At 28.9% G+C, this 24,159-nt stretch overlaps 3 protein-coding genes across 4 annotated transcripts; 1 reads left to right on the plus strand and 2 right to left on the minus strand.

The window, feature by feature from the left end:
• The first annotated feature begins 1,193 nt into the window (after positions 1 to 1,193).
• LOC145180226 (protein kinase C and casein kinase substrate in neurons protein 1-like) lies at positions 1,194 to 4,139 on the plus strand. Its single transcript, XM_090083286.1, has 6 exons — positions 1,194 to 1,266; positions 1,449 to 1,945; positions 2,080 to 2,346; positions 3,262 to 3,589; positions 3,725 to 3,836; positions 3,912 to 4,139. Exons 2-6 carry the CDS (start codon positions 1,468 to 1,470, stop codon positions 3,993 to 3,995), a joined length of 1,269 nt encoding a protein of 422 aa, XP_089939412.1. The 5' UTR covers positions 1,194 to 1,266; positions 1,449 to 1,467; the 3' UTR covers positions 3,996 to 4,139.
• Positions 4,140 to 4,433: 294 nt separating this feature from the next.
• On the minus strand, positions 4,434 to 11,674 carry LOC145180227 (uncharacterized). Its single transcript, XM_080055084.2, has 3 exons — positions 11,362 to 11,674; positions 6,361 to 6,519; positions 4,434 to 4,802 (listed from the first exon to the last, which is right to left on the minus strand). The coding sequence occupies exons 1-3, from the start codon at positions 11,611 to 11,613 to the stop codon at positions 4,467 to 4,469; spliced, it is 747 nt and encodes a 248-aa protein (XP_079911210.2). The 5' UTR covers positions 11,614 to 11,674; the 3' UTR covers positions 4,434 to 4,466.
• A 6,787-nt stretch (positions 11,675 to 18,461) lies between these two features.
• On the minus strand, positions 18,462 to 24,110 carry LOC145200200 (DNA polymerase lambda-like). Of its 2 annotated transcripts, none has more exons than XM_090081627.1 (10): positions 23,679 to 24,110; positions 22,939 to 23,058; positions 22,481 to 22,555; positions 22,198 to 22,305; positions 21,924 to 22,097; positions 20,061 to 20,189; positions 19,680 to 19,934; positions 19,168 to 19,281; positions 18,953 to 19,009; positions 18,462 to 18,851 (listed from the first exon to the last, which is right to left on the minus strand). In XM_090081627.1, exons 1-10 carry the CDS (start codon positions 24,108 to 24,110, stop codon positions 18,744 to 18,746), a joined length of 1,572 nt encoding a protein of 523 aa, XP_089937753.1. In that variant the 3' UTR covers positions 18,462 to 18,743. The 2 variants fall into 2 exon arrangements, with proteins under 2 accessions (XP_089937753.1, XP_089937754.1); XM_090081628.1 differs by having other exon boundaries at positions 22,481 to 22,558.
• Positions 24,111 to 24,159: the final 49 nt, after the last annotated feature.

Here is a 24,159-nt window from a genome sequence, read left to right on the forward strand (position 1 = left end):
ACACTCCTTCGGGAATCGTTAAACTTTAGCAACGCAAGTTAATTACCTTTGATTAATTTTTTGCAACATAAAATCGTAATTAAATTTGCTTTCAGAATAATTATAAAAGTATTTATCAAAAACATATGTTTTTCGAAAAAAACCTGACAAAGTTTATTTTCCATAAAAAAATCTTTTGTTCGGATACTTATTTCTCTCACTGTATCTTTGTGCAGATATCGCAAAACTCCTATGTATTTACAGATATGAACACGCATGTATCTATGCAAACACTTATATGTTATATGTTCTTGCATGTATAGATATGTACAAATACATACTTATGTTCTTCATAGAATCAGTTAAATTGTTAGGCGCACGTGCAAACAAGCTTTAAATGTTAATGGTAACGCTCTTTAAAAATTAAGCTTTTTAATTACAATCAAAAATTTAGATTTAGGCTAAGAAAAGCTCAAAAACTCTTTGCTTATGTTTCTTAAATCACACTTCGAAACTAGGTGAGGTATATAGATAGAGACACCAAGTACCTAGAGGAAATACATTAAATTCCTTTTTTTTATAATGAAAGATTATTGATAATGAAAACCTGTTCGGCGAAGCAAGAAGCAAAGACAGCTGTAAAAATGAATGCAGAGTTTTAACTTTCTTAAGATGTTAAACCACGATACTTATACAAACTGAACGTGTCCAAATCAGAATGCAAAATCGTGAATGAATTTCGAGAATGCTTCCCTGAATTTGATAACTTTTCAAAATTCTTCTTGCAATAAAAGAGAAGTTTCAGTCAGAAAATTACTTGAAGAAGGATTTTTCTTTGAAGGTGCTGTTTTCTTCAAATGCACCTCTGAATAAAGCGCAAGGTTTTTTTTACAACAATCATTAAAAGGTTACTGTCAATTAATTTTAATAGCAGTAAATCTAAGAGTATCACAAAACAAAGCCCTTGCAATTAGTGATTTACTAAAAGAATGAGTTAAATAAATAGCGTACAAAAATTACATAAAAAATAAATTAATCATATGTTAAGCATACATAAAACTGTTAATAATAATAAGATTAATAATACCTAAGATTTATAAAATTAAATATACAACATTTATTACATATAAATAAATTTATCTGAAACTCATATCGACAAAATAAAACTAATATTATTGTAAAACACCAAAAAAAATTTTTTTTTTTTTTCGTTCTAATAGCAGGTTTAGTCATGGCGAAGCCACGCTACAGTAAGGAAAATGTTTGCAGTGTCTTGACATCTTCAGGGTAAGACGTTTATTTATTTTTACGCTACATTTTTGTTTCTTTTAAATAATATTCCTAAAATTTTAAAACCCATTTCTTGAGAATATTTACATTAGCATTATGGAGTATTAGTTAATTGAGATGGAATTCAACTGCAAATAAATAAGCATCTGTAATAGTTGTAGAAAATATATATTTTGCAGAGCGTAAACTAAGACAAAGATGTCCGATATTGAGGATTCAGCTTCAGTAAATCTGGTGCCAGAAGAAGTTAATACTGCTGCTACTGAGCATGCCAACACTGAGCATGAAATAAATGTAGGTGACAAAAAATGTTCTGGCGAAGAAATTTTAATTACCGAGTTAAATAACGTCATTGACAAACATGCAGAATCTCTTCAAAGCTTAGAAACAAATAAAACTCATGGTGACAGCACTAAAGATACACTCATCGTTAAAAATGCTGACCAAGATAAACAAGTACAGCTGCTGGACAGTAACGAAACTGCAAAAAATTCAACTCAATCCTCGAATTTGAACGAGCGGAAAAGCAACGATAATTTAGAAAACTTTTGGCTAGAAAACAATTACAAAAAAGTTGTAAAAAGAATTGAGGATGGTATGCGAACGATAGACGATCTCTCAAGAATGGTGCAAGAAAGGAGCGAGATTGAAAGTTTCTATGGCAACAAGTTAAAAGGTTTCTTTTTTAAGTTTAGCTTACCTCTGTTAATGTTCTGTTTACAGCTATAAACAAAAAGTTGTATATTTTAAAAAAAAATTCTTAAGAGTTGATAGTCTTTTTTTCTTAATTTGATTTTAAACCTTCTTTAGGATGGTCTACGAAATGGTCTGAAATTTTCCAGCGATCCTATGAGTACAATTTAACTTACAAAGCCTTACTGAGAGGTCTCGACGAAGGCCACTCGCTGGCTGGTTTGCAACTATCTGTTTCATCAAAACTAGATGGTTTGTCTAAGCAATTGATTCAATGGAAAAATGATACTTACATCAAGCAGTTCACAAAGCTAAAAGAAGTTAAAAGAAGTGAAGACGCTTTTGCTAAGGCTCAAAAACCCTGGATTCAAAAGTGTAATGAAGGTATCGTTTTAACGTTTAAATAATGTAGTTTGTTTTTAAAGCATTCACAATATTTTTCTGTCAGTAAGACTTTCTAAAACAACATTATTTTAATATTATTATTATTATTTAAACAATATTATTATTATTATTTAAACAATATTATTATTATTATTAAAACAATATTATTATTATTATTAAAACAATATTATCTTAGATTTTTTGCTGAAGTGCAACAATTTTATTTTTTATTACCTTTTTGATTTTATGGAGTGGTTAACCAGATCTTCATTAATGAATAAATAACAAAGATCTGGGTCATGCCTTTGACTACTTTCTTCATTACAACTCATAGAAGTGACAGGGAGGAAAATGTTAACGATGTCATTGTTTATAATTTTTATAATTGGTGAAAAAAAAACGTAAAAACGTTTTGATATATTTATTCTTACCCAATTAGTACAGAAGAACCCTCCAAGAAGTTGATACAACTAATGTTCTCACCGTCAAATATATTTCGACTAAATTTTTAGAAAATTTTTAAATATGATCTTAAAAATAATTACGGAGAAGAATTTTGCTTTTTGACTAAATTTCCAGTGACTTGATATAACTCATACTTTAGTGGCAAATAAAAGACCATTATTAGCGAAGATACGGCCACCTTTTGTAAGAGGGTTAAGCCCTTTTATGATATCACTCTTGCCAACTCCGTTGAAAAATATTCATGATTTTCTTGGTTCGTATGTAATAATGAAAAAGGTTTACAACGAAAACGCTCCTTTTTTATTTTATTATCTTTTTAATTATTTTTGGTATGAAAAAAACTATTCAAACACTTGGTTTCATCCACTGAAATCACACTGAAATCATAATCATCAACATCATTATCATTGTCATCATCATCGAAAGTAAAAAATGAATTTTTATTAATAGTATTAAAGTGCATGAACATTTATCACAATGCCAGCGGATTATATGACGCAGCTATGAGAGCAACCTTTCAAGATGCTTCATCCGACGTCACTCAAGATCAAAAAAGACTAAAAGATAAATTGCGAAAACTCGAAGAAGAAGTTTCATTAACACGAAGCAGGTACGAAGAGGCCATAAGGGATATTAGCAACTACAATCCAAAGTATCAAGACGACATGAAATACGAGTTTAATAACTGTCAACTATTTGAAGAAAGTCGCAAAAACTTTATCAAAGAAAGTCTACTGAGGTATCATGCATGCGTGAATATAGTGAGTAATTTAGAAAGGTGAGTTTAAACTTTATATCATGATCGTTTTAACTGCTATTGATCAAAGGTTTTAACGAGCTAGTTAACCCTAGAAACGAAACTACAAACTACGTGAGCAACAACAATTTATTAAAGTACCATTTATATTTTTAGTGTCTACACTCAATTAAAGCAAGATTACGAAGCAATTGATGTTGAAAAAGACAATAGATGGTTTCAAGAATTCTATGGAGACGCACATCCTTTTGAAAGCATTAAGTTCATAGTAAGCTTTTACCGATTTTATAAAGCATATTCAATATTCTTCCTTGAAGTTTTTGCGTTTCTCGTTTTTTTGTAGGACTATTTTCATGCCACACCTCATGATCAGATCAAACAAGACATTTATCACGCTAAAAAAAGCGGCGTTTGCACGACATTGTGAAAAACGAACAAATATAAAACCAAATAAGTATATTGCGAAACGGCATTTTTGTGTAAAATTAATTTTGTTCATTTTATTGTAATTATAATCGAGAAACTTTAAAAGAAGTTGAGTTTACTAGAGAATAACGTGTTAACTTTTGTACTTTCGTTTTAAATATTCTTTTTCTGTATTTTAAAATTATTTTACAAGGTTAAATTACAACCGTAGTAACTGAGTCAAATAACTGCAAATAGAAGAAGAGTTCGAGTTTTAATTCTGAGATCGTTCTTCTGTTGCCAGCCATTAAAACAGAAAAATAAAATTTAAAGATGAGAGAAATAAATATAAGAATTTAAAAACGTATATATATATATATATATATATATATATATATATATATATATATATATATATATATATATATATATATATATATATATATATATATATATATATATCACAACAAATAAGATAAGAAAATAAATAATCTCAGTCTGCATCATGATTTCGGTTTGCGGTCGACAAATTTTCGCCTCGATTAGACGTGGGCTGGATTACCGCTGACATTACTGGCATGTTATTTTGTATTTGGATTAAGGTGTGTTGTAAAGGCATTGACTTTGACTGATTAGCGTTTAGCGATTGAAAACTCGAGGTCTGATAACCGTTAGTAGAGTGGAAACTATTTCCATTATCTATTGTTCGGGGGGAAACCATTTCATTTTCTAAATCTTTGTCGTCTGATTTTCCTTTTCCGACAAACCTGCCACCCATGCTTCTGTTTCTTCTTACAGCGTGCAGATGTCGTGATTCGTGCAGATATTTCTGTTAAGGCGAAAAGATATTATAATGCAAATTTTTTATCAAAAGAAATTAATAAAGTAACTTTATCAAGTTGAAAAATGAAAAAAAAGTTTTTGAATTGCTTTTTAATTGGGTCAATTTTTAAAAGAACGAATTACTTTGTAATATTTAAGATTGTAAGAAACTTTATGATTGTAATTTAATTTAAGAACTATAAATATACGGTTATAAATAGAGATGAATTAAAAACTAATTCTCCAAATATGTTTCTGCTAAGGAACTTTAAAGAATCAAAGAATGTGACCGACTGGGAAAAGAGGTACCATAAGTGCAGTCACTAAGTAATGCGAAAACCAGCAGAGTACAATTTGAGGTCAAATTTCAGTTATTTTCATTCTTGATCTTTTAGTTTTGTAAGAATTCTGAAGTATGCTTTGCACAATTTTTTATATTTTTTATCACTAATTATTATCTATTAACAAAAAATCGTATGGGAAGGGGACCAAAAATTGCTGGAATATTATTGTGAATTTTTTTACATTAATTCCAATGATTACAGTGAACATATTGACACTTTTAACTCCATCCGGCACCTTTGGTACCTTTTCTCCGAGCCGGTCACATAAGATGTTGATATCTCAGTCAATAAAAAACGCTGAATCTTTAACTTCTTCCTCTTAGTCTATCTTTGTCTTTTAATTCTGACTCGTTTGTCACTTGACAGAAAACTTGGATTTAAAAATAACAATATCTGAACTATATATATATATATATATATATATATATATATATATATATATATATATATATATATATATATATATATATATATATATATATATATATTGTCTATAGGAAGTGCTAAATGTAATTTTCAAATATAGTGTTGGCAGATTTTATGTTACTATGTTAAATCATATTCACAAATATTGTTTTATCCTTAAAAAAAAACAAAGAATAGTTTTCAGTAAACAAAAATCTTAGATGTATTTTTCAATACTTAGATTCAGGTTTCTCAGTTCAGTTTTCAGTAAACAAAAATCTTAGATGTATTTTTCAATACTTAGATTCAGGTTTCTCAGTTCAGATGACCTATCTATTCCTGAGCACTCAGGAATAGATAGATCATCTGAACTGAGAAACCTGAATCTAAGGATCTGACATTTATTTTTGAAACCTGAATCTAAGGATCTTACATTTACTTTGGTAACTCCCTATGTTTGGTAGAAGCTGAAGTGTACTACACTCTTTTTTGTTGGTAATTGTGTCATGCTATTGACTAAAAATTTTCCAACTACCTCTTTACTTTTTGGCAATAGTTTTATATAGATTACTGGCAGATACTTGTGTATCTATATACATATATGTATGTATGTATGTATGTATGTATGTATGTATGTATGTATGTATGTATGTATGTATGTATGTATGTATGTATGTATGTATGTATGTATGTATGTATGTATGTATGTATGTATGTATGTATGTATGTATGTATGTATGTATGTATGTATGTATGTATGTATGTATGTATGTATGTATGTATGTATGTATGTATGTATCTATAGTTTTTGCATACCCTCCTTGCTTTGGGGATTTTACCCTCAGCTTCAAGTTTTGCTCTAGCTTGTCTTCGCTTAATTATTCTATGATACTGCTTTGCATTGACATATAAAGGTTCATCAAGTGCCTCTACTGCAACAGGTACGCGTTGAGCAATAACTTGCTGTCCATTCATCTAAAAAGGAAGTTTTTTGTTATTAAGCAATCATTACTTCAAAGACTGAACTTTTATTAACTGATCACATACAACACTCTATATATTTGACTTTCTACAGTGTGTCCAGAGAACAAATTTTTATACCGGTCTAGGTTTTGGATAATAAAATTGAAAACTTTTGTGTATGTGCAACACCTCCCTCTCTTCTATTAATAATTAGCCAATTAACAATTTTTTACTTGTGAATAAAAAGCCATTAAGTTTATTTTAATTATAGAATCTATCAAACTTCCATTTTCTTTGAAAATCATAATATTTGCTTTTTATTAGCCCTTTGCACTCTGAATGTTTATTTGTTTGATTTACATGTAGCTCCGGCATATTGCAATATCAAGTAAAAATGGTAGATTTTGAATTAAATCTATTTAAAAATAATATATATCATGCAAATGGATATTCAAATAATTAGATGTATGCATGGCAACCTATAGTCACCAACGAAGTTACAAAGGAATTTGTCATGTTTACATATAGTAGCTAATTATACACTACCTTAAAATTTTCATGAAATATTAAGTAATTTTTAAAATAATGCCAAATCTGATCTGGTAAAATTTTGACCAAATAAACAAGAAAAGTATCTCTGAGAGTATTAAATGGTAAATTTTTAGTCTAAATAAACAAGAAACCAATCTAATGTTGTTATTGCAAAGTTAGTCATGTTTAAGAGGGCTACATTCAAAATGTATTTAAAAATGTTTCTGCCAAAAAGACTGTCAAAGCTTCTCCAAGGTCTGGTAGGCTAACTGAAAGAGACAAAATATCAATTTTCACATGGCCAGATTAAATCCTAGGATAAGCATTTGGAATTTAACCAGACAATTTAATAAATCCATAAAAGGTGTTACAATTGGTAAAGAAACAGTAAGAAAGGTTTTACTCAACAAAGACATAGAATCATATCACCATTTAAAAGCCAATATTAACCATAAAAGAATGCCTAAAACAATTGAAATGGTGCCAAGGAAGAATTGACTGGTCTGTCGAAGAATGGTCTTATGTAGTAGTGATGAGGCTAATTTTGAGATAAATCATAGAGAAAAGGTGTATGTTAAAAAATAAAAACAAGAAAAGTATTCACTTTTCTACGTTTACAAGATTACAAGGAGGCGGAGGATATATATATATATATATATATATATATATATATATATATATATATATATACAGTGTTGAGTATTTTAAAAAGTATTTTAAATGAAAGTATTTTAAATGAAATTTAAAATACTATTTAAAATACTTTTGTATTATTTTTATTTTTATTTGAAATGGTTTTATTCATTAGTATTTTCAATTTTATTTCAAATACTTTTCAAGGCTATTTTTTATTTTGTTTAAAACACAAAATACAAAATACTTTTCCACCAACAGCAAATTAATTAAAACTTGGTTTCCAAAAGTTCTTTGGCTGGATTGAGCTGCCTTGGACCACCCTTGGTAATGGTAATTTGTTATTTAATTACTATATTAGAGGGAACCAATCTACCAAAAATTCAAAATGGACTGAAATTGTAGAAAACGACTGAAATTGTAGAAAATGAAAATGCTGAGAGTGAACAAGCCGTCCCTGCCATACTTTGATGGAAAATTTTTCAAAATTATATCTAAAAGTAAAACTACAGGGGGTGTTAAAATTATTGCACAGTGTATGTTATGTGTTGGCAAAAAAACCTACAGTGGTTCACTGAAAGCAACTTCTAATTTTACTCAACATCTTCAGGTATGTATATAACTACAAAAACACTATATTATATTGCGCACTAAACAGTAAAAACGATAAACACATAAAGCAATGCTACAACATAACACAAATAAATGCAATAATCTCGGTTGATTGACTGTTGTTGTTGTTGTTGCAGAATGCTCATGGCAAAAAGCGAATCGAGGAATACAAGCAGCACAAGGTTTAAGTTGCAAAACAGCGTAAGCGCTCGGTAGCTGAGATGGAATCTGGAGTTGGAGGTGGACCTTCTGTCGAATCTGGTCCTGCTTCTAAGAAGTTGAAACAAATACATATTATGCCTCGAAATCAAACATCCATTTCACAGGATGAAGTTGACAAGCTTATTGCTGACTACGTTGTGAAGGAAATGCGCCCCTTGATCACAGTGGAAAAGCCGGCGTTTAAAAATTTGATCCACGGACTCAATCGCAATGTCAGTATACCTTGTCGCAAAACATTAGGCAAGCAATTAAACGACATGACTGCAGTCCTAAATTTACCAGTTAGCGAAGACACGGATGATGATACTGAAGTTGTTCTGCCTCACCATGAAGCTTGCAATAGTCACTCTCTCAGCCTCACATCAACTACTGATGCAGATAAAGCATGTGATTCTGATGCTAATTTCAAACGTCTTTATCGAGCTGCATTGGCCAAGTGTACCAGCATTTGGAATTTGCTTCATAGAAGTTCCAAGGCATTGGATGCTGTGAAAAAAATTATCGCAAGGGCAATACTGATACCAGTCCTTACACGATGGAACTCCCGGCATGATGCATTGAAATGCATTCTCCAGTTGCAAGATAAGCTTGGAGAAATATGCGACATTTTGAAGTTGCCAAAGTTCAAAAAGAAGGAGTTAGAATGTCTAGAAGAGTATGTAATGATAATGGCTCCTATTGCTGTTGCCATTGACAGGTTACAAGGTGACAATGTGTACTTTGGCGATGTATTTCCGACGCTGCACACTGTACAGCAGAAGTTGCAGGACCTGCAGCAGAAATCACTGAAGCATGCTAAGAAATTTGCAGAATCTATGCTTACAAGCTTGAAAACAAGACTTGAGGTTCATCTATCATTTTCTGAACATAATGCCAGCAGGATAGTTGCAGCAGTATCGCATCCCTACTTCAAAATGAGATGGGTTCCGGGTGATAAAAAAGATTTCTGTCGTGATCTCTTCGTTCGTGCAGCTAAGTCTCAGCAACAACAGTTGTTGGACAGAGCTAATACTATTTCTGACCCTGACCCACTTCCAGGTACTCAATCAGCTAGTGGCATTGGTATGAGTGATGATTTTTTCTCGTTTAGCGAAATTAACATTGCAGAACAAACAACAGTCAACAACAAATGTTTATCGTACTTAAGCGACTCTGGTACGGATTTTAAAATCTTGGCAAAATATGAAGTTATAAAACACGTATTTGTGAGGTACAATACGACCTTACCTTCATCCGCACCTGTTGAGCGGTTATTTAGCACCGCTGGACAAATTCAGACGCCACGAAGGAACTGTCTTAGTGATGCAACACTCGAAAAACTGTTACTTTTAAAGGCCAATAAATATTGATTTAAAGGTTAAATTATGTCAATAAAGTTGTGATGTACGATTCGAGTCGCTACAATTCCAGTATTTTGTATTTTGTATTTAAAATAGTTTTATAATGTATTTTTATTTGAAATACTTTCCTTGTATTTTATTTTTATTTTCATTTCAAATACTTTTTAGGTAGACTATTTTATTTTTATTTCAAATACTTTTAAAAAGTATTTTGCCCAGCACTGTATATATATATATGTATATATATATATATATATATATATATATATATATATATATATATATATATATATATATATATATATATATATATGTATATATATATATGTATATATATATATATATATATATATATATATATATATATATATATATATATATATATATATATATATATATATATGAATTAATATAGCTACAAAGATATTCTAGAAAAGTAAAAAACAGTCAGCTATATTCTTTAATGAAAGAAGAAAAAATTAGATATTTCAGCAGATGAGGCCACAGCTTATACTGCACATTTAATTCAAGACTGGTTCAATGAGTTAAATGAAGTTTAAAGTTATTCCTTGGCGCAATTGGTTGCCTGATTTAAACCCTATTGAGCATGTATGGAGTTGAATTGATGGAAAACTTATCAAATACAAAATAACTTCAGTTTAAAATCTTAAACAACAGTCATCAGAGATTTGAGCAGAATTGCCAAAAGATTATTGCATGAGATTGATTGAATATATGCCTTATTGCATTCAAATATGCATTAAAGCAAAAAGAGGCTTTTTAAAATATTAATTAATTTTTTTTTGTGTAAAATTTTTTTGAGTTAATTTAAGTTGTTTTTATTACCAGTTTTTTAAAAACCAAGGTTATTTAAAATTTTTACAAAATTTTTTTTGTTTTGATAACTTCATCATAAAAAAACTAGACCAATATCATAATAAAATTTAGTCTTCTATAAACTTTAATATCATAAAAAAATTTAGTCTCATATAACCATATCTTTATTATCTAAAATATTCAAATATTTTTTTATTCAAATATATTTTCTAACCACCATTTTTCAAGAATTGTTTTAATAAAAAGACATTTTACCACTAATTTTATCTACCACTACAATAACTTAATTCTAAGACATCAACAATAAACTAAATTTAATAATAAATAAAGCTAATAATAAACTAAGTATTAGAAAATCAGCAATGATTTTAGGAGTTACAATCAACTTTTACTCATTGAGGTACTATTTCTATTCTGCAATAAGGAAATCTAATAAGTCATTCTTTGTCCTTTTTTTTTTGTTGTTGTTGTTGTTAAAAAAGTATAATCAGAGCCTTACTTAAAATTTAGGAAACTTTTTGAAAAATTTAAAGCTAAACACAATTTTTTAAAACCTCACACCAAAAATAGTATATGTTAGTTGCCCAAATATTTATTTGTTCAGAAATTTACTAAGTACTGAAAAAAAGTGAAATTCAAGGCATGGTAACACAAAAAGTAACAAATAATCTATATGTACCATTACAGCTGTTGCAGCAGAAAGAGTTGCAGCAGGCACAGCTGATGATGGATATTCTACAAATCGTTGATCAGCATTTGATATCATTTGTAGACCACCACCAGCTTGATTTGGATCAATAATGTAAATAGCTTTTCCATGATTGCTAGGATCTTGGGCAAAGATCTGAATTTGAGCTGCATTTACAGCAGCACTTTGAATTGCAAACTGCTGAGGTTGAGTAACTTGAATAGCAGAGACAGCTGTTTCCATACTCTAATATAATTTATCACTATAACTTTAATATTCTATCCCTATAATTTAATAATATGTACATACATATATGCATCTATACATCCATCCATCCATCCATCCATCCATACATACATACATACATACATACATACATACATACATACATACATACATACATACATACATACATACATACATACATACATACATACATACATACATACATACATACATACATACATACATACATACATACATACATACATACATACATACATACATACATACATACATACATACATACATATATACATTAGTATTTATTATATAACAAAAAATTACAGCGTTACAAGGTACAGCATAATAATTTATTTAGTAAATACAAAAATAAATCGGAGCCGTTATCCGATTTGATTAAAAGAATTCCTTAAGGTTCGTATAACGCATAAATGGCATTCTTACAAACCCTATCATCAGTAAAGTAATAACCTCGTAAGGGAGAGGGGGGGGGGGATTTGTACACAGGCAAATATTTAGCCGTTTTAAATAAATTTCAACTTTTGGATGTAAATAATAAATGTTGTTTATAATCACTTCTTCGAAAGAAAATATTTTTAGTTTTTAAATATTTGTTACCTTTAAATTTACCTTTTGTTTATTTTGCTGCTAGGTTGATTTTTTTTCACGTTTAACTGTGTATGGTGAATACTTTTGAGTGTTTTATTGTTTTAATTTGTTCGAACTAAAGTTTAAACCTAAAACTCAAAAAGAAAAAAAAAAGAAAATTAAAAATATTTTAGTGCATAAAAATATTTCACTTTGAAGCACACGCTCGTACATTGAAATCGGGAAGCATTAGCACAGAATTTTCACCAAATGTTCTGTAGATTACATATATATATTCTCAAATGTTTTGCTAATGCCTCCATTCATTATGCATTATTCACCTATGCAATTTAAATGTAATTGTTTAAATAATAGTTATTTAAATAAATTATCAAATAGTTCTTGATATGTTACAAAATATTTTGTTGGTTTTAAAATCTGTTTTATTTTTCCTTCAAATTTAACTATTTTTTGATGAAATTTCTTCTGTAATAATGTAAACACGTTGTGTACCAAAAAACTATGTTTAGAAAATTCAAATTGTACTTAACCAATAATATTTCAGAACATAAGTTATATTAAAATGCTGCTAATACTTTTAAAAAATAGCGAAAGTTATTTACTTCCAATTTTTTCTGAAATTGTTTTTGTTTTTTAATTCCTTGTCGAAACGTACCAATGCTCCCCCATCTCCCCTTCGTCCACTAATTTTATAAAAATACGCTTATGGGAACATTTGAAAGAGAAACCTTATATGCACGTTTGATTTGACAGTACTATTTTATTTTGACTCAATAAAAACACTTAAGTCCATAGCAGTTCATAAGTTAAGTAAATTTCCGCCGAAATACTTGTAACTCCGGTAGAAACAGCAATGTATTTAAAAGTTTGTGAAGTGTAGTGTGCTTATGTGAACCTTTTTTTTGTTATTGTTCATTTATTTTTATTTAAACATATTTATATTGGTAAAACTTAGGTAAGTATATTTGTTAATTTTAAATGATCATTCAATTGATGCAATTATAATTTCTTCCTTGTTTTTTTTTTATTTGTCTTTTTTTTTTGTTTGTTTGTTGTTTTTTTTACTATTGACATACTTAAAGACTATTAATGATATTATTAAAAAAAAGTGTTTAGATATGTCAAGATAACCTCAAAATTATTATTGTAGTTTTTCTTACTCTTAGAAGTCGCGCTGTGAAGATTTTGAATACAAGAATTCGAGTGTATTCCTGCCAAGTACTGAACACAAAGATATGGATTTTTAAAGGTACCCACCATTACGTATTATTACTCACTGAACATTTTATTTAATTCTGTTATAAATATTATGATATAGTAGTCATTTGAGCTTGCTGGGATTGAAATACAATCAGAAAAAAAGTGAGGAAAGCATGGAACCTGGACAATGTGCTAATACTAACGTATGACGGTAATACTTTGAAAGTTTTTGAAGGAGTTAACTATTTCAGCTTAGTTAATACAAGTTTAGCACCATGCCAGTTGTTTTGAATTGGATTCCAATTTTTCTATAAAAGTCAAATCGAGAAAAAGGCATCCTCTGGTTGATAAAAATAATTAGATTGTGCCTCAAAACTAAAGACAGAAAAATGTAGACAAGGACATGTAACTGTGTAAAGAGAGGAGTTTTATTGAAGTGTTCAGATGAAAACCAGAAATAGAGAGAAAAAAAGTTTTTGAAATTTTTGGACAAAACATTTTTTGGGGAAAAAAAGATATATGTGAATGATACTATTACAACGCTACAAACAAAAAGGCTACGAAATAGCTAAGAAATTGTTTATTAAAAAAGGTTGCACTTTTTTTACTTATCATTTAAAAATAAATGACACAAATGTTAGAGTATGAAAAATATAGTATTTATATACTATTGACCTACAGCAGCGTGCAAAATTTTTATAAACTGCTAAATTTTTCAAGTTTTTTTGTTATAACTTTTTGACTTTTTACTGAAAATAAATGAAATTTTCAACAGTTGTTCCTATAATGTGATTACGTGGTATAATTTACTCAAAAAAAGATGATGACTTGTAATGGGAGGAAGAAGTTCAAATTTTATTGAAAATATAATCGTGCAAAAGTTTATGAACAAATGAAAAAATTCAAAAAAGAGATACTATTTCTAACTCAACAAATTTTCATCAAAGCACATTAGTACTTTTTTGGATAGCCTTCAGATTTTAACATTTTTTTAACAACAACAAGATATAGAGTCAACTAAGTTGATCAAAATATCTATGGGGGTATTTGCCCAACAATTCGAAAGCACCTGGAACAAATCATTTTTATTAGTCGGTTTCTTGCCTTTCAATCGACGATCGAAAATCTTCCCAAAGATGTTCTGTTGGATTTAAATCTGGGTTTTTGAGAAGGCCAATCCGAAGTAGGAATTTTTTTTAAATTTGAAAATTTTTTGATAAAATTTGGACGATGCTTCAGATTGTTGTCTTGCTGGAAAATCCAACCATAAGACATTTTTCAACTCCATGTGGCAGCATAAGATTCTTGAATATATCTAAATATACATTCTGATCCATTATGCCTTCAATGCAATGAAGTTGACCAATAGAATCATGACTGGAATATTCTCAAACTATTTTATTGTCACAACTATGTTTAACTGTTAGCATTTGATACTTACGAGCAAGTCTTTCATCTTTCGAACGTCTCATATACTATATACAAAACTTTGATTCGTCACTGAATAAGACATTTACTCATTCTTTTGAAGTCCAATGCAAATGATCTTTTGTAAATTTCATTTGGGCCGAGCTATTATCTAGTAATATTACTGATTTCTCGGCAGGACAATGACCCAATAAGTTATGCTAACGCAGGAGACGATTTGTAGCATCTACGCAACACTTAACGACGTAATTGTTGCTCAAAATGCTATTTAATTTGACAATACTTCTGCAGGGATCTTGTTTAGATTTTATTACCAAAGTTCTGTTTTAATGTTCTGTAGTTATCTTTGGCCTGCCTGAACGATGCTTGTTTTTAAGTGTCTTTTGGTCTCTGTATCTCTTAACTAGTACGCTAATTGTTGGTTTAGACACATTATAAAGCTTAGAAGTTTGCTAATAAGGAATCTTCTTCTCTACAGCACGTATTATTAAATTTTTTTTTTTCGTGACGATTACTTTGATTTTCCCATTATTTTTTAAATTCAATTTAAGTTAATTATTATATCCAGTAAATTAATTTTAATATAAATACATTTTTCTTAATGGGGCATGGAGTTGTTTATAAACTTTTGCACGGTTATGTTTTCATTAAAATTTAAATTTCTTCCTTACATTACAAGTTATCATTTTTTGAATAGATAATACTATATAATCACATTATAGAAACAATTGTTAGAAATTTCATTCATTTTCAGTCAAAAGCCAAAAAGTTATGACAAAAAAACTTGAAAATTTTAGCCGTTTATAAACTTTTGCACGCAACTGGATGTGAATTGACTGTACGCAATTGGAAAAACTCTCCACAACAAGGGAAAGTACCTAGCAACCAGAGCCAAACAAAGACAATAGTTCTTCTAAATGTTTCTGTAGTGAATAATGAAACTATAAAACAAAAATGTTTAGAAGTGGGAAGCAAATGAAAGTTGATAGCATTCATTCTACCATTGAACGTTGCATGCAGTACATTTCAATATGTAAATCTGCAACAAAAACACCAAAACAATACTACATAAGTTATTTGGGGCACACTTTTTCAAAAAATCTGTTGACATCATGACATACAAAAATATCCGCTTAGGGTATAACCAGGGAGACAGTAAAGTAATCAACATAGGGGCTCTACGGTTTGTTTGGTTAAAACTTTTTACTTACAACTACGTTTTTATTGCAATTATTATACAAATCTGTAAAAATTTATTTCCTTACTTTTTTTTGCTTTTTTTTTTTTTTTTTTTATTAAATATCAAAGTAAAAGGTGTTATAGTTTTCTTTTTCTTTTTAATCACTGACATAGTAACCTCTTAACTCCTTGGATTCAGTCAACTTCTTTGAGAAAAAAAAAGTCGTAACTCCGTAGATTCAGTCAATTTCATTTTAAAGATCATCTCGTAGCTCCATGAATTCAGTTTCTTTGTGAAGAAACACCTTGTAACTCTTTGCTTTAACTCGTAACTCGTAACTCGTAACTCTTTGGATTATGCCAATTTCTTTGTGAAGAATAACTCAACTTCAATCTTTTGACAAAAAGGTAAATTTGTATTGTAAAAAATGATAAATTGAATGCAACTTTTATATTTTATTACCAAACCAACCGTATTTCAAATATCGATCAGTTAGAAACAAAATAAATATGGAATTTCAAAACTTCATTTTTTACTTTCAAAACATGTCATATAATGTTGTAACCATTTTGATCATGGAAATCTTGATCAAGAAGAAAATTAAAAAAAAAAAAAAAAATTGAAAAATATCGTATGAGGAAAAAATAGATATCGTAGGAATCATAACATTTTGGTCATATTTGCAAATTTTATAATATAATTTCAGAATTTATTTACTTTCTAATAATACAAAATAGAATATTTGTTGAGTCAACAAATATTCTATTATTCAAATTAAAAATGGTTAAGCAATCTGATACTATAGAAAATTAGTTTGCAGAGGATCTTAAAAAATCCTCTGATTAAAGAATTGCTTGTCGACGGAAAAAATGTTTTTATTGGTTTATTAAGATATTTTTAGATAATCCAAGTTCCTTCTAAAACGTGTTGGATGATGATTTATTTCCCATGTCATCTAAGGCAGCAATAATAAATTTAGCAAAAAAAACATCTAACATGCTTTTTTGAGAGATTGATGAGAAAGTAGGTGCAGAAGTTGATAATGTTGATAATAACAAAAGAAATACTGCTACAGACATTCGAATCTATGGCTGAGAGATTAGAAAAGTATGTCAAAAATAAATTAACAATTAATTTAAGTTGATTGCGATAACTCAATCCATGCTTTATGATGCTCTTTTCATTATTTGTCCAACTAATGTTGAGACTAAGCATTTAGTTCAACTGGACTTTTTTTTTATAAAATTTAGAATTAGTTTGACAGAATATTTTTAAATGCAATAGTTTTCTTAAGAAGCTACTTTATGTCACAAAAATAACTTTAAAAGTGCAATTAAGATACGTAGAAGTGTTTTAACAAGTAAAGTATTACAAAAAATACAGAGAATACATTGAAAAATTTAAAAATCAGTTGTATTCTTTTTATAATTAATTTTCAAGAACAGTTTTTTTTCATTTTTAAGAGTCATTTTATCATTTATATGTATTTGCTTAGACATAGTGTATTTCGAATCTTTTTTAAATTAGTGAACCACCCTAAATCCTGAGTAGCACCCGGTCTTCAATCTGAGCTTGTAGCAATCAGTCTGATTGAAGAAAATGGAGAGCACATTGCTTTGATCAAGGAAGATGAATTATACTTGTCTTATGTTTAATTCATTCCCAGAGGTGTTGAAGAAAAAAAACTTACGTTAACTAATACACTGTATGAACACTCCAGCTCACGATGAACAAATGCCGAATTAAACTCAAAACCAAACATTGTCTAATAAACATGACATAAGTAAAACAAATATATTAAATTCAGCTAATAGAGTGCAACTTAAATGTCAGTTATGTTATCTTAAACGGAAGTTTTATCTGGGGAAAAAGGGAGTTAAAAACTTGTGACGTAACTTTAGGAGAGATGGCTCAGCAAAAAAATTATACCTGCTGTAAGGGGAAAAAGGAATAAAGGGCTCAAAAATTGTCAAAATTTGCGTGAAGTAATTTATGGACAACCCGCTTTCACCGAAGATAACGCGAGCTAAGAGAAATTGTCATTATTCAGGCTATACGCTAGGTGCCTATACATTTTTTTTTTATTGTAAAACTACTTTGTTTAAAGATAACTTGCAGCACTTCTTAAGTAAGTTTAAAGACAGACATACAGTTCTTAAAATGTAAACTAAAAATTCGGTTTACTATAAAATAAAAAAATTTATTTTAAATAGAAATATTTGCTGAGATTTAACTATTTGATGCGTTGGAATTATTCAGATTGCATACGTCTTTTTAAGCTATTGTCATTCAAAATTGAGTTGTTAAAATATTTGACGCTTTTATAGCTGTTTTGTTCAACGAACATAATTATGTTAGACGTTCTATATTTCAAACAGCAAAAATTCTTTAAGACACGCTTTCTAGTTAAAAAAACAAACAAAAACAAATATTTAATAAATATTTAATAAATATTTGATAGTTATTACAGATTGTATATCTACTTCGCACCTCATCGTATTCTACCGCATATATGCGACAAATAAACATCTTTTTTTTGTACTCACTGAGTTTCAATAAAGATACTTCTTTGGATGTGTGAACACAGTCAAGCTATTTTTTTTTTTTGCAAAATAGATTTCTTCGTTTACGTTTCATGAGAAACAACGGAATAAATCTACAATATAAATAGGACGGAAACCACCATTAAAGAAACAGAAACATGCTCCAGGGTTTAAATCCAGTCACGCTCAAAAGGTTCAAGGTAATCAAGATCTAGATGCTGGAAAATTTCTCGCTCACTAAATATTGGCACAGCTATTCCTTCTGAAATCTTTGGCTCCTAACGAGAAAAAAAAAAATTATTTCATGAAATGCACGCATAATGAAAAAATCAACGAATTTCTCTATCTAAAAGTAAAACTGTTTAATAAAAACACTCACTCCAGTTTTACCACGTATAACGTCTTTCCTTAGTGCATGCTGCGACAAAGACATATTCTATAATATATTTGCAATTAATAACATCTGCAAAAAGAAATAAACCCACAATAAAAATAACTCCAAGTTTGCATAAATACAGTATAAGTATAAAAAAAACGTAAAGTGATAGAAATATATTTCAATTTTAATAATCATGCTTATCGAACAAATCCTACTTTTTTCTTTGCTACTTGGCGCAAATTTCTGTTGAAAAGTGCAGATCCAGTGAAATGCAACAGAGAACAAAACCACTCATTATAAGGAGCAAGGAGGAAATCTATACGACGATACTTAAAAAACAAAAAGTATGATTTGAATGTCTTTAAAACATCCACCACTCACCAGTTTACTAACATTCGTTTTTTGTATCAATTCCGTTATCTTATACGTTATCTTTTGTAACATTCCGTTATCATAATTCTGAATATATTTATCACAATATTTTAAATTTATATTGGCTTCGATACAAAAATTGACTTCAATAAGACAAAAAATTTGCAGGGTATAATTTTAAAAACAAAAAATGAATAAGTAAGTAGGCAGAAAATGATTACTGCAAGATGTATTTTTGAGTATCCGTATTTTAAATATATGATTTAACTAGAGTAAATGTAGTATACATAAAACAATTAAACAAAAAATACTTGAATAAAAAATATCTAACGAATTATTGTAATAGATATTTTACTTTAGAGCCGATGTGGGGGAGTTTACACAGTCCCATGTATTTTGTCTGATTTCTACTCTCCAATTTGATAAGGTCTTCAGTAACCAAACCTGTTTCTTTTAACTTTTGCAGCAAAGCAGACAATAAACCCTGTAAATGTTCACCAACATGCGTCAACAATATGTCGATATCACCGCACATTGCGTGGCCGCGACGGTGTGATCCGCATATCATCATTTGAGCATTAGGATCCAGCTTTAAAAGAGCCTCATAAATCTTGATAAAGGACAAATTTAGAACTAGATTCATCATATAAACTTTATATACTTATGTAATGTATAACGTTAGCCTTTGATGAATCTAAACTTGATAAAAAGGTTTTAAACTCAAAATGTAACTAACCATGGCTCCTATGTCATCAACTTCACTTCGAGGTATTTTAACATTGATATCATCGTAATGCTGAACACCAATTTTCTGCTGGAAAGTCAATTCTGCTTTTTCACGTAAATCATCCAGGCTCCGAAAACCCTGTACAAAATTATTTTCATTTCAGAAAGAATTTAGCTGAAAATATAACTTTATGTTAATTTGGAAAAAAATAATTAAACATTATATTAGAAATTATGTGTAACATTTTATTAGAAATTTCTCTCCTAATTCTCTCAATTCATAACCATTAAAAAAAAAAAAAAAAAAACTTCTTAAAAATATGAAATTTCATGCTGTTATGGAAACCAGAGTTTTAGCAGAATATAAGGTTGCCTCTCGATGGCAATCTTTTATTCTGCCAAAAGACCAACTTTATAGGGCGGCGAACGCTATTGAGGGTGACCTTCTAAAAATTTTTTGGCAGCAGTACGTTTTGAATTTCGCTAATTACCGACCGTTCTTAGAGTTTTTTTTTGGGCCGTCGTCAATTGGCGACGAAAATTTTTCTGCTAGAAGAAATTAAGATTAAAAAAAAGTATTCAACATAGAATTTGGTGCAAACATTGCAAACATGACATCCAAGTTGCGTTTTATATGATTAATTACAGAATTTCTACTACCTAAAAAAGTGAGAAGAGACACTAACATATATAGATTATGTCCACATTGCAGATATGTATAAGACAGTAACTGCTGATGGCTAATCAGCTCTTTCATTTTATACCTTTTCAAGAATAAATTCTTAGAATGTTTTTTTAAAAAATGGATCCCTATTTTGTTTGGTGTGGATAACTGAAGAAACATTTAAGAAACGGTTCAACGACTTTTTAATATTCTCCTATCTTTGATAAAATAATTCTATTCTTCTCATTTTAGATAATGAATCTCTCTTAATAAGTAGATTTGCTTACCCGAGTGTGACATAAGGACTGTAACTGTATAATACCACAATGGGGACTTTTAAATTTCAAATTATTTTTCAAATTACTGTGGTAAACCACAATTACCATCTGTGTGTCACTAATCACTCACAAACTTCAACTTGTAGACATTAGTGTCTACATGCCATTTAAGCGTCAATATAGATAAATAGATAAATAAAATAGATAACATATATAAATAGATAAAAAATATAGATAACAAACTACAGCTGTGAAGTCAACTCTTGGTAAACAATCCTGGCATCTAATGCTATATTTGAAATTGCAGAGCTCTGCTATATTTGAAATTGCAGAACTTTCTGGTTAAATTTAGGTTAGAGCATCTATACCTTCTAAATAAATGGATTTTTATATGCAGGTATATATTTAATACCAATAAGTGGTAGGGTGAAGATCACTTTAATCAGGTTGGCTGATTATTAACATTAACATGTTTACCTACAAATTTTATGTGACAAAAGTTTATTCCTAATGGGTGACTGATAAACAGCTCATTTTTTTATTAAGAATAAACTTATCCTAAATCATGTGCTCATAATTTGAGATAAATTTTGAAAAGTCTGAACTGTGAGTACATAACTGATCAGTTAGAATATAACACAAAAATCTGGTTAATTCTGTTAGGATCTTTCCTAACATTTTTTTAAAAGAAAAAATTGATGGATCTTTTTTGCTTTGAATTATTCAGAAATTGTGTCTGAACTATGCCATGACGGAAAGATGCTGGATTCAGAGAGAAAAACACATCAGCATGAAGAGAATAACTTTCAGTATTCGATAAAGATCTCAAATAAATAATTAAAAAAACTAAGAAATGTTTTAAAACTAATCTAAAAACAACCATATTTATGAATAAATTTTCCATCAAAACTTCAAATAAACTGAAACTTACCTGTGAATACCAAAACTCTGCTGTCTTTGGTCCTGCACCCCAGACTTTCATAAACATATTAATAACTTCATTTTTAGGGTTAATGTAATCAAGCTGACGTAAATTTCCAGTTTCTATTATTTCAAAGATTTTCAAAGCAAGTTTTTTGCCAACATATGGTAGTGAGCTTACCTCCTAAAAGACAAATATGAAAAATACCCTAAAATACAAACTCTGTAACCTTGACACAGATTTGGCATGAAATTAATAATTATGATTTAGTATTATAAGCTACCTCAAATGTTTCTAATGGTTTATGAAAGCTTTGAATAGATGCTATTGCTTTTTTGTACCCCAGACTTCTCCATCGATCTTGGGTATTTTCATAAACATTTTGAAGAACCTTAATCAAATTAAAAATTTCTTGTAAATAACAATTTAAAATGATTACAATATTTATACATGTAAATTTAATAAGAAGTATGAGAAAAAATATATATATAAATAAAAATTAACAAACATCTAAAATTGATAACATTACTATTATAACAAAGTGAAGGCAAAAGAAGATGTAAAACCTTTAACTTATCTGTAAGATGTTTGTTATGATTAGTTTGCTCTGAGATTAATCTTTGAGTATCAAGTATTGAAGTCTGCTAAAAGAAAATCCAAAGTTTATATTAACTTAAAGTAAATTTTTAGTGCATTTATAATACAAGTGTTTAAAGGAAAACAAATATTATCTCTTTACTTGGTCCTGTTACTTAATTGTCGGCATTATTCATTTTAATACATGGAAATGCTCCTTGTGACACCAAGTACAAAAAAAATCAAACATCAAACTGACATTTTTACTGTCTACCTTTTATTGATAGATGGTGTATTAACTGATTAAGAAAATAACCTTTTGTAAAATTGAAAATGCTCAACAAATTTAGTGAATGAAAATTTATAAAACATGTGCAAACTATTTTCATCTCATAAAAATATTCTCAGGTATCGGAGAAATAAATATTGATAAAAAAAACTTGAAAACCTGATATTTGGATGATGATGGGGAAACTTTTTCTTTAAAACTTTCCTTGGAACAACATTCATTTGTTGATGAAGCTTTAAAACCTTCAAATGTTTTATCGTCAGCAAGTAAATCAAGACTCTTCAGCAATACACAGAATATTTTAACAAACTCAATAACAGTATTTTAACAAATTCAATAACAGCATTGACATCAAAATTGAAGTTATATAATAACTAACTGAAAAAAAATCAAAAAATTTAGTTTCTTTTAAAACTATTTCCAAAATATCAGGGATGTGGTTAAAATGAACAAAGAAGTAGTTTTTTGGTTTATGAAGTAATGAATAGTTTAACTATATATAATCATATTATATCACATATGCATACCACATATTCAGTTAATTTTAAACTTCAAAACACAATACATTAATTTTCAATTTTTTTATAAAATATTTAAATTACAGCAATTTAATATCTATTGCAATAAAACTATTTACTGTTAATCATTAGAAAAGACATTTAAAACTTTAATAAACAACTAAACAATATTTACAAAGAAGTTAAATACACTGGCATAATACTTAGACAAATTTAATTAAGTAGGTCAAAATATATATTATAAATAAACTTTGTTGACTCAAATCTTTAAAGGTGGGAACCAATGAATTAAGTGGTTTCAAAATGATTTAAAAAGAGTGTAACCAAAGCACACACACCAAAAAAAAAAAGGAAAGGAATAAAAAAATTAAAAAAACATACTTTTTTTGCAGGATTCTTTTTTTCATCATTAAAAACAAGATACATATCTTGATTAACAAGTTTTCCTTGCACTAAGCAAGCGCTCAACCAACCAACATCCAGAATAATAAGATCCTTAGGAAATGAACTTAAGTTAAGAAACTTTAATACTTTTTCTTTGCTAGGCCCTTGCTTCAAAAATAAATGTGTAGTAAAAGGGAAAATTTCTTCATGTATAACCCCACCATATTTTTGCATGTGTTCTCGAAGGATACTGTATCTACGCTTACCAACACCATGCTCAAGAAAAATTGCATTTATACCACAAAATAATGAGGCTAAATTTGAATCAGGTGTTTTTGCAGATTGTATTACCTTCGGTTTCTTAGGAGGTGATAAAGTTTCCATTCGCATATATTTTATTACATCTATTAAAAGCAAGATAAGACGCATTGAAGAAATGAATTTCGCTTTAAATCTAACTTTAAGTTTTGAGATCCTG

This window comes from Hydra viridissima, unplaced genomic scaffold (genome assembly GCF_058129835.1).
Source record: "Hydra viridissima isolate aposymbiotic clone 2 unplaced genomic scaffold, HvirCarnegie_v1 scaffold_3, whole genome shotgun sequence".
Taxonomy (NCBI): Eukaryota; Metazoa; Cnidaria; class Hydrozoa; order Anthoathecata; family Hydridae; genus Hydra; species Hydra viridissima.

Coding starts and splice junctions, on each gene's coding strand:
- LOC145180226 (XM_090083286.1), top strand. CDS start 1,468: ATGTCCGATATTGAGGATTCAGCTTCAGTAAATCTGGTGCCAGAAGAA. Junction 2,347..3,261: donor GATTCAAAAGTGTAATGAAG/GTATCGTTTTAA, acceptor TTTTATTAATAG/TATTAAAGTGCATGAACATT. Junction 3,590..3,724: donor ATAGTGAGTAATTTAGAAAG/GTGAGTTTAAAC, acceptor TTATATTTTTAG/TGTCTACACTCAATTAAAGC.
- LOC145200200 (XM_090081628.1), bottom strand. CDS start 24,110: ATGCGTCTTATCTTGCTTTTAATAGATGTAATAAAATATATGCGAATG. Junction 22,098..22,197: donor AACCATTAGAAACATTTGAG/GTAGCTTATAAT, acceptor TTTGTCTTTTAG/GAGGTAAGCTCACTACCATA. Junction 20,190..21,923: donor CAGAGTTTTGGTATTCACAG/GTAAGTTTCAGT, acceptor AATTTTGTACAG/GGTTTTCGGAGCCTGGATGA.
- LOC145180227 (XM_080055084.2), bottom strand. CDS start 11,613: ATGGAAACAGCTGTCTCTGCTATTCAAGTTACTCAACCTCAGCAGTTT. Junction 6,520..11,361: donor CTGCTGCAACAGCTGTAATG/GTACATATAGAT, acceptor CTTCCTTTTTAG/ATGAATGGACAGCAAGTTAT. Junction 4,803..6,360: donor AAATCCCCAAAGCAAGGAGG/GTATGCAAAAAC, acceptor TCGCCTTAACAG/AAATATCTGCACGAATCACG.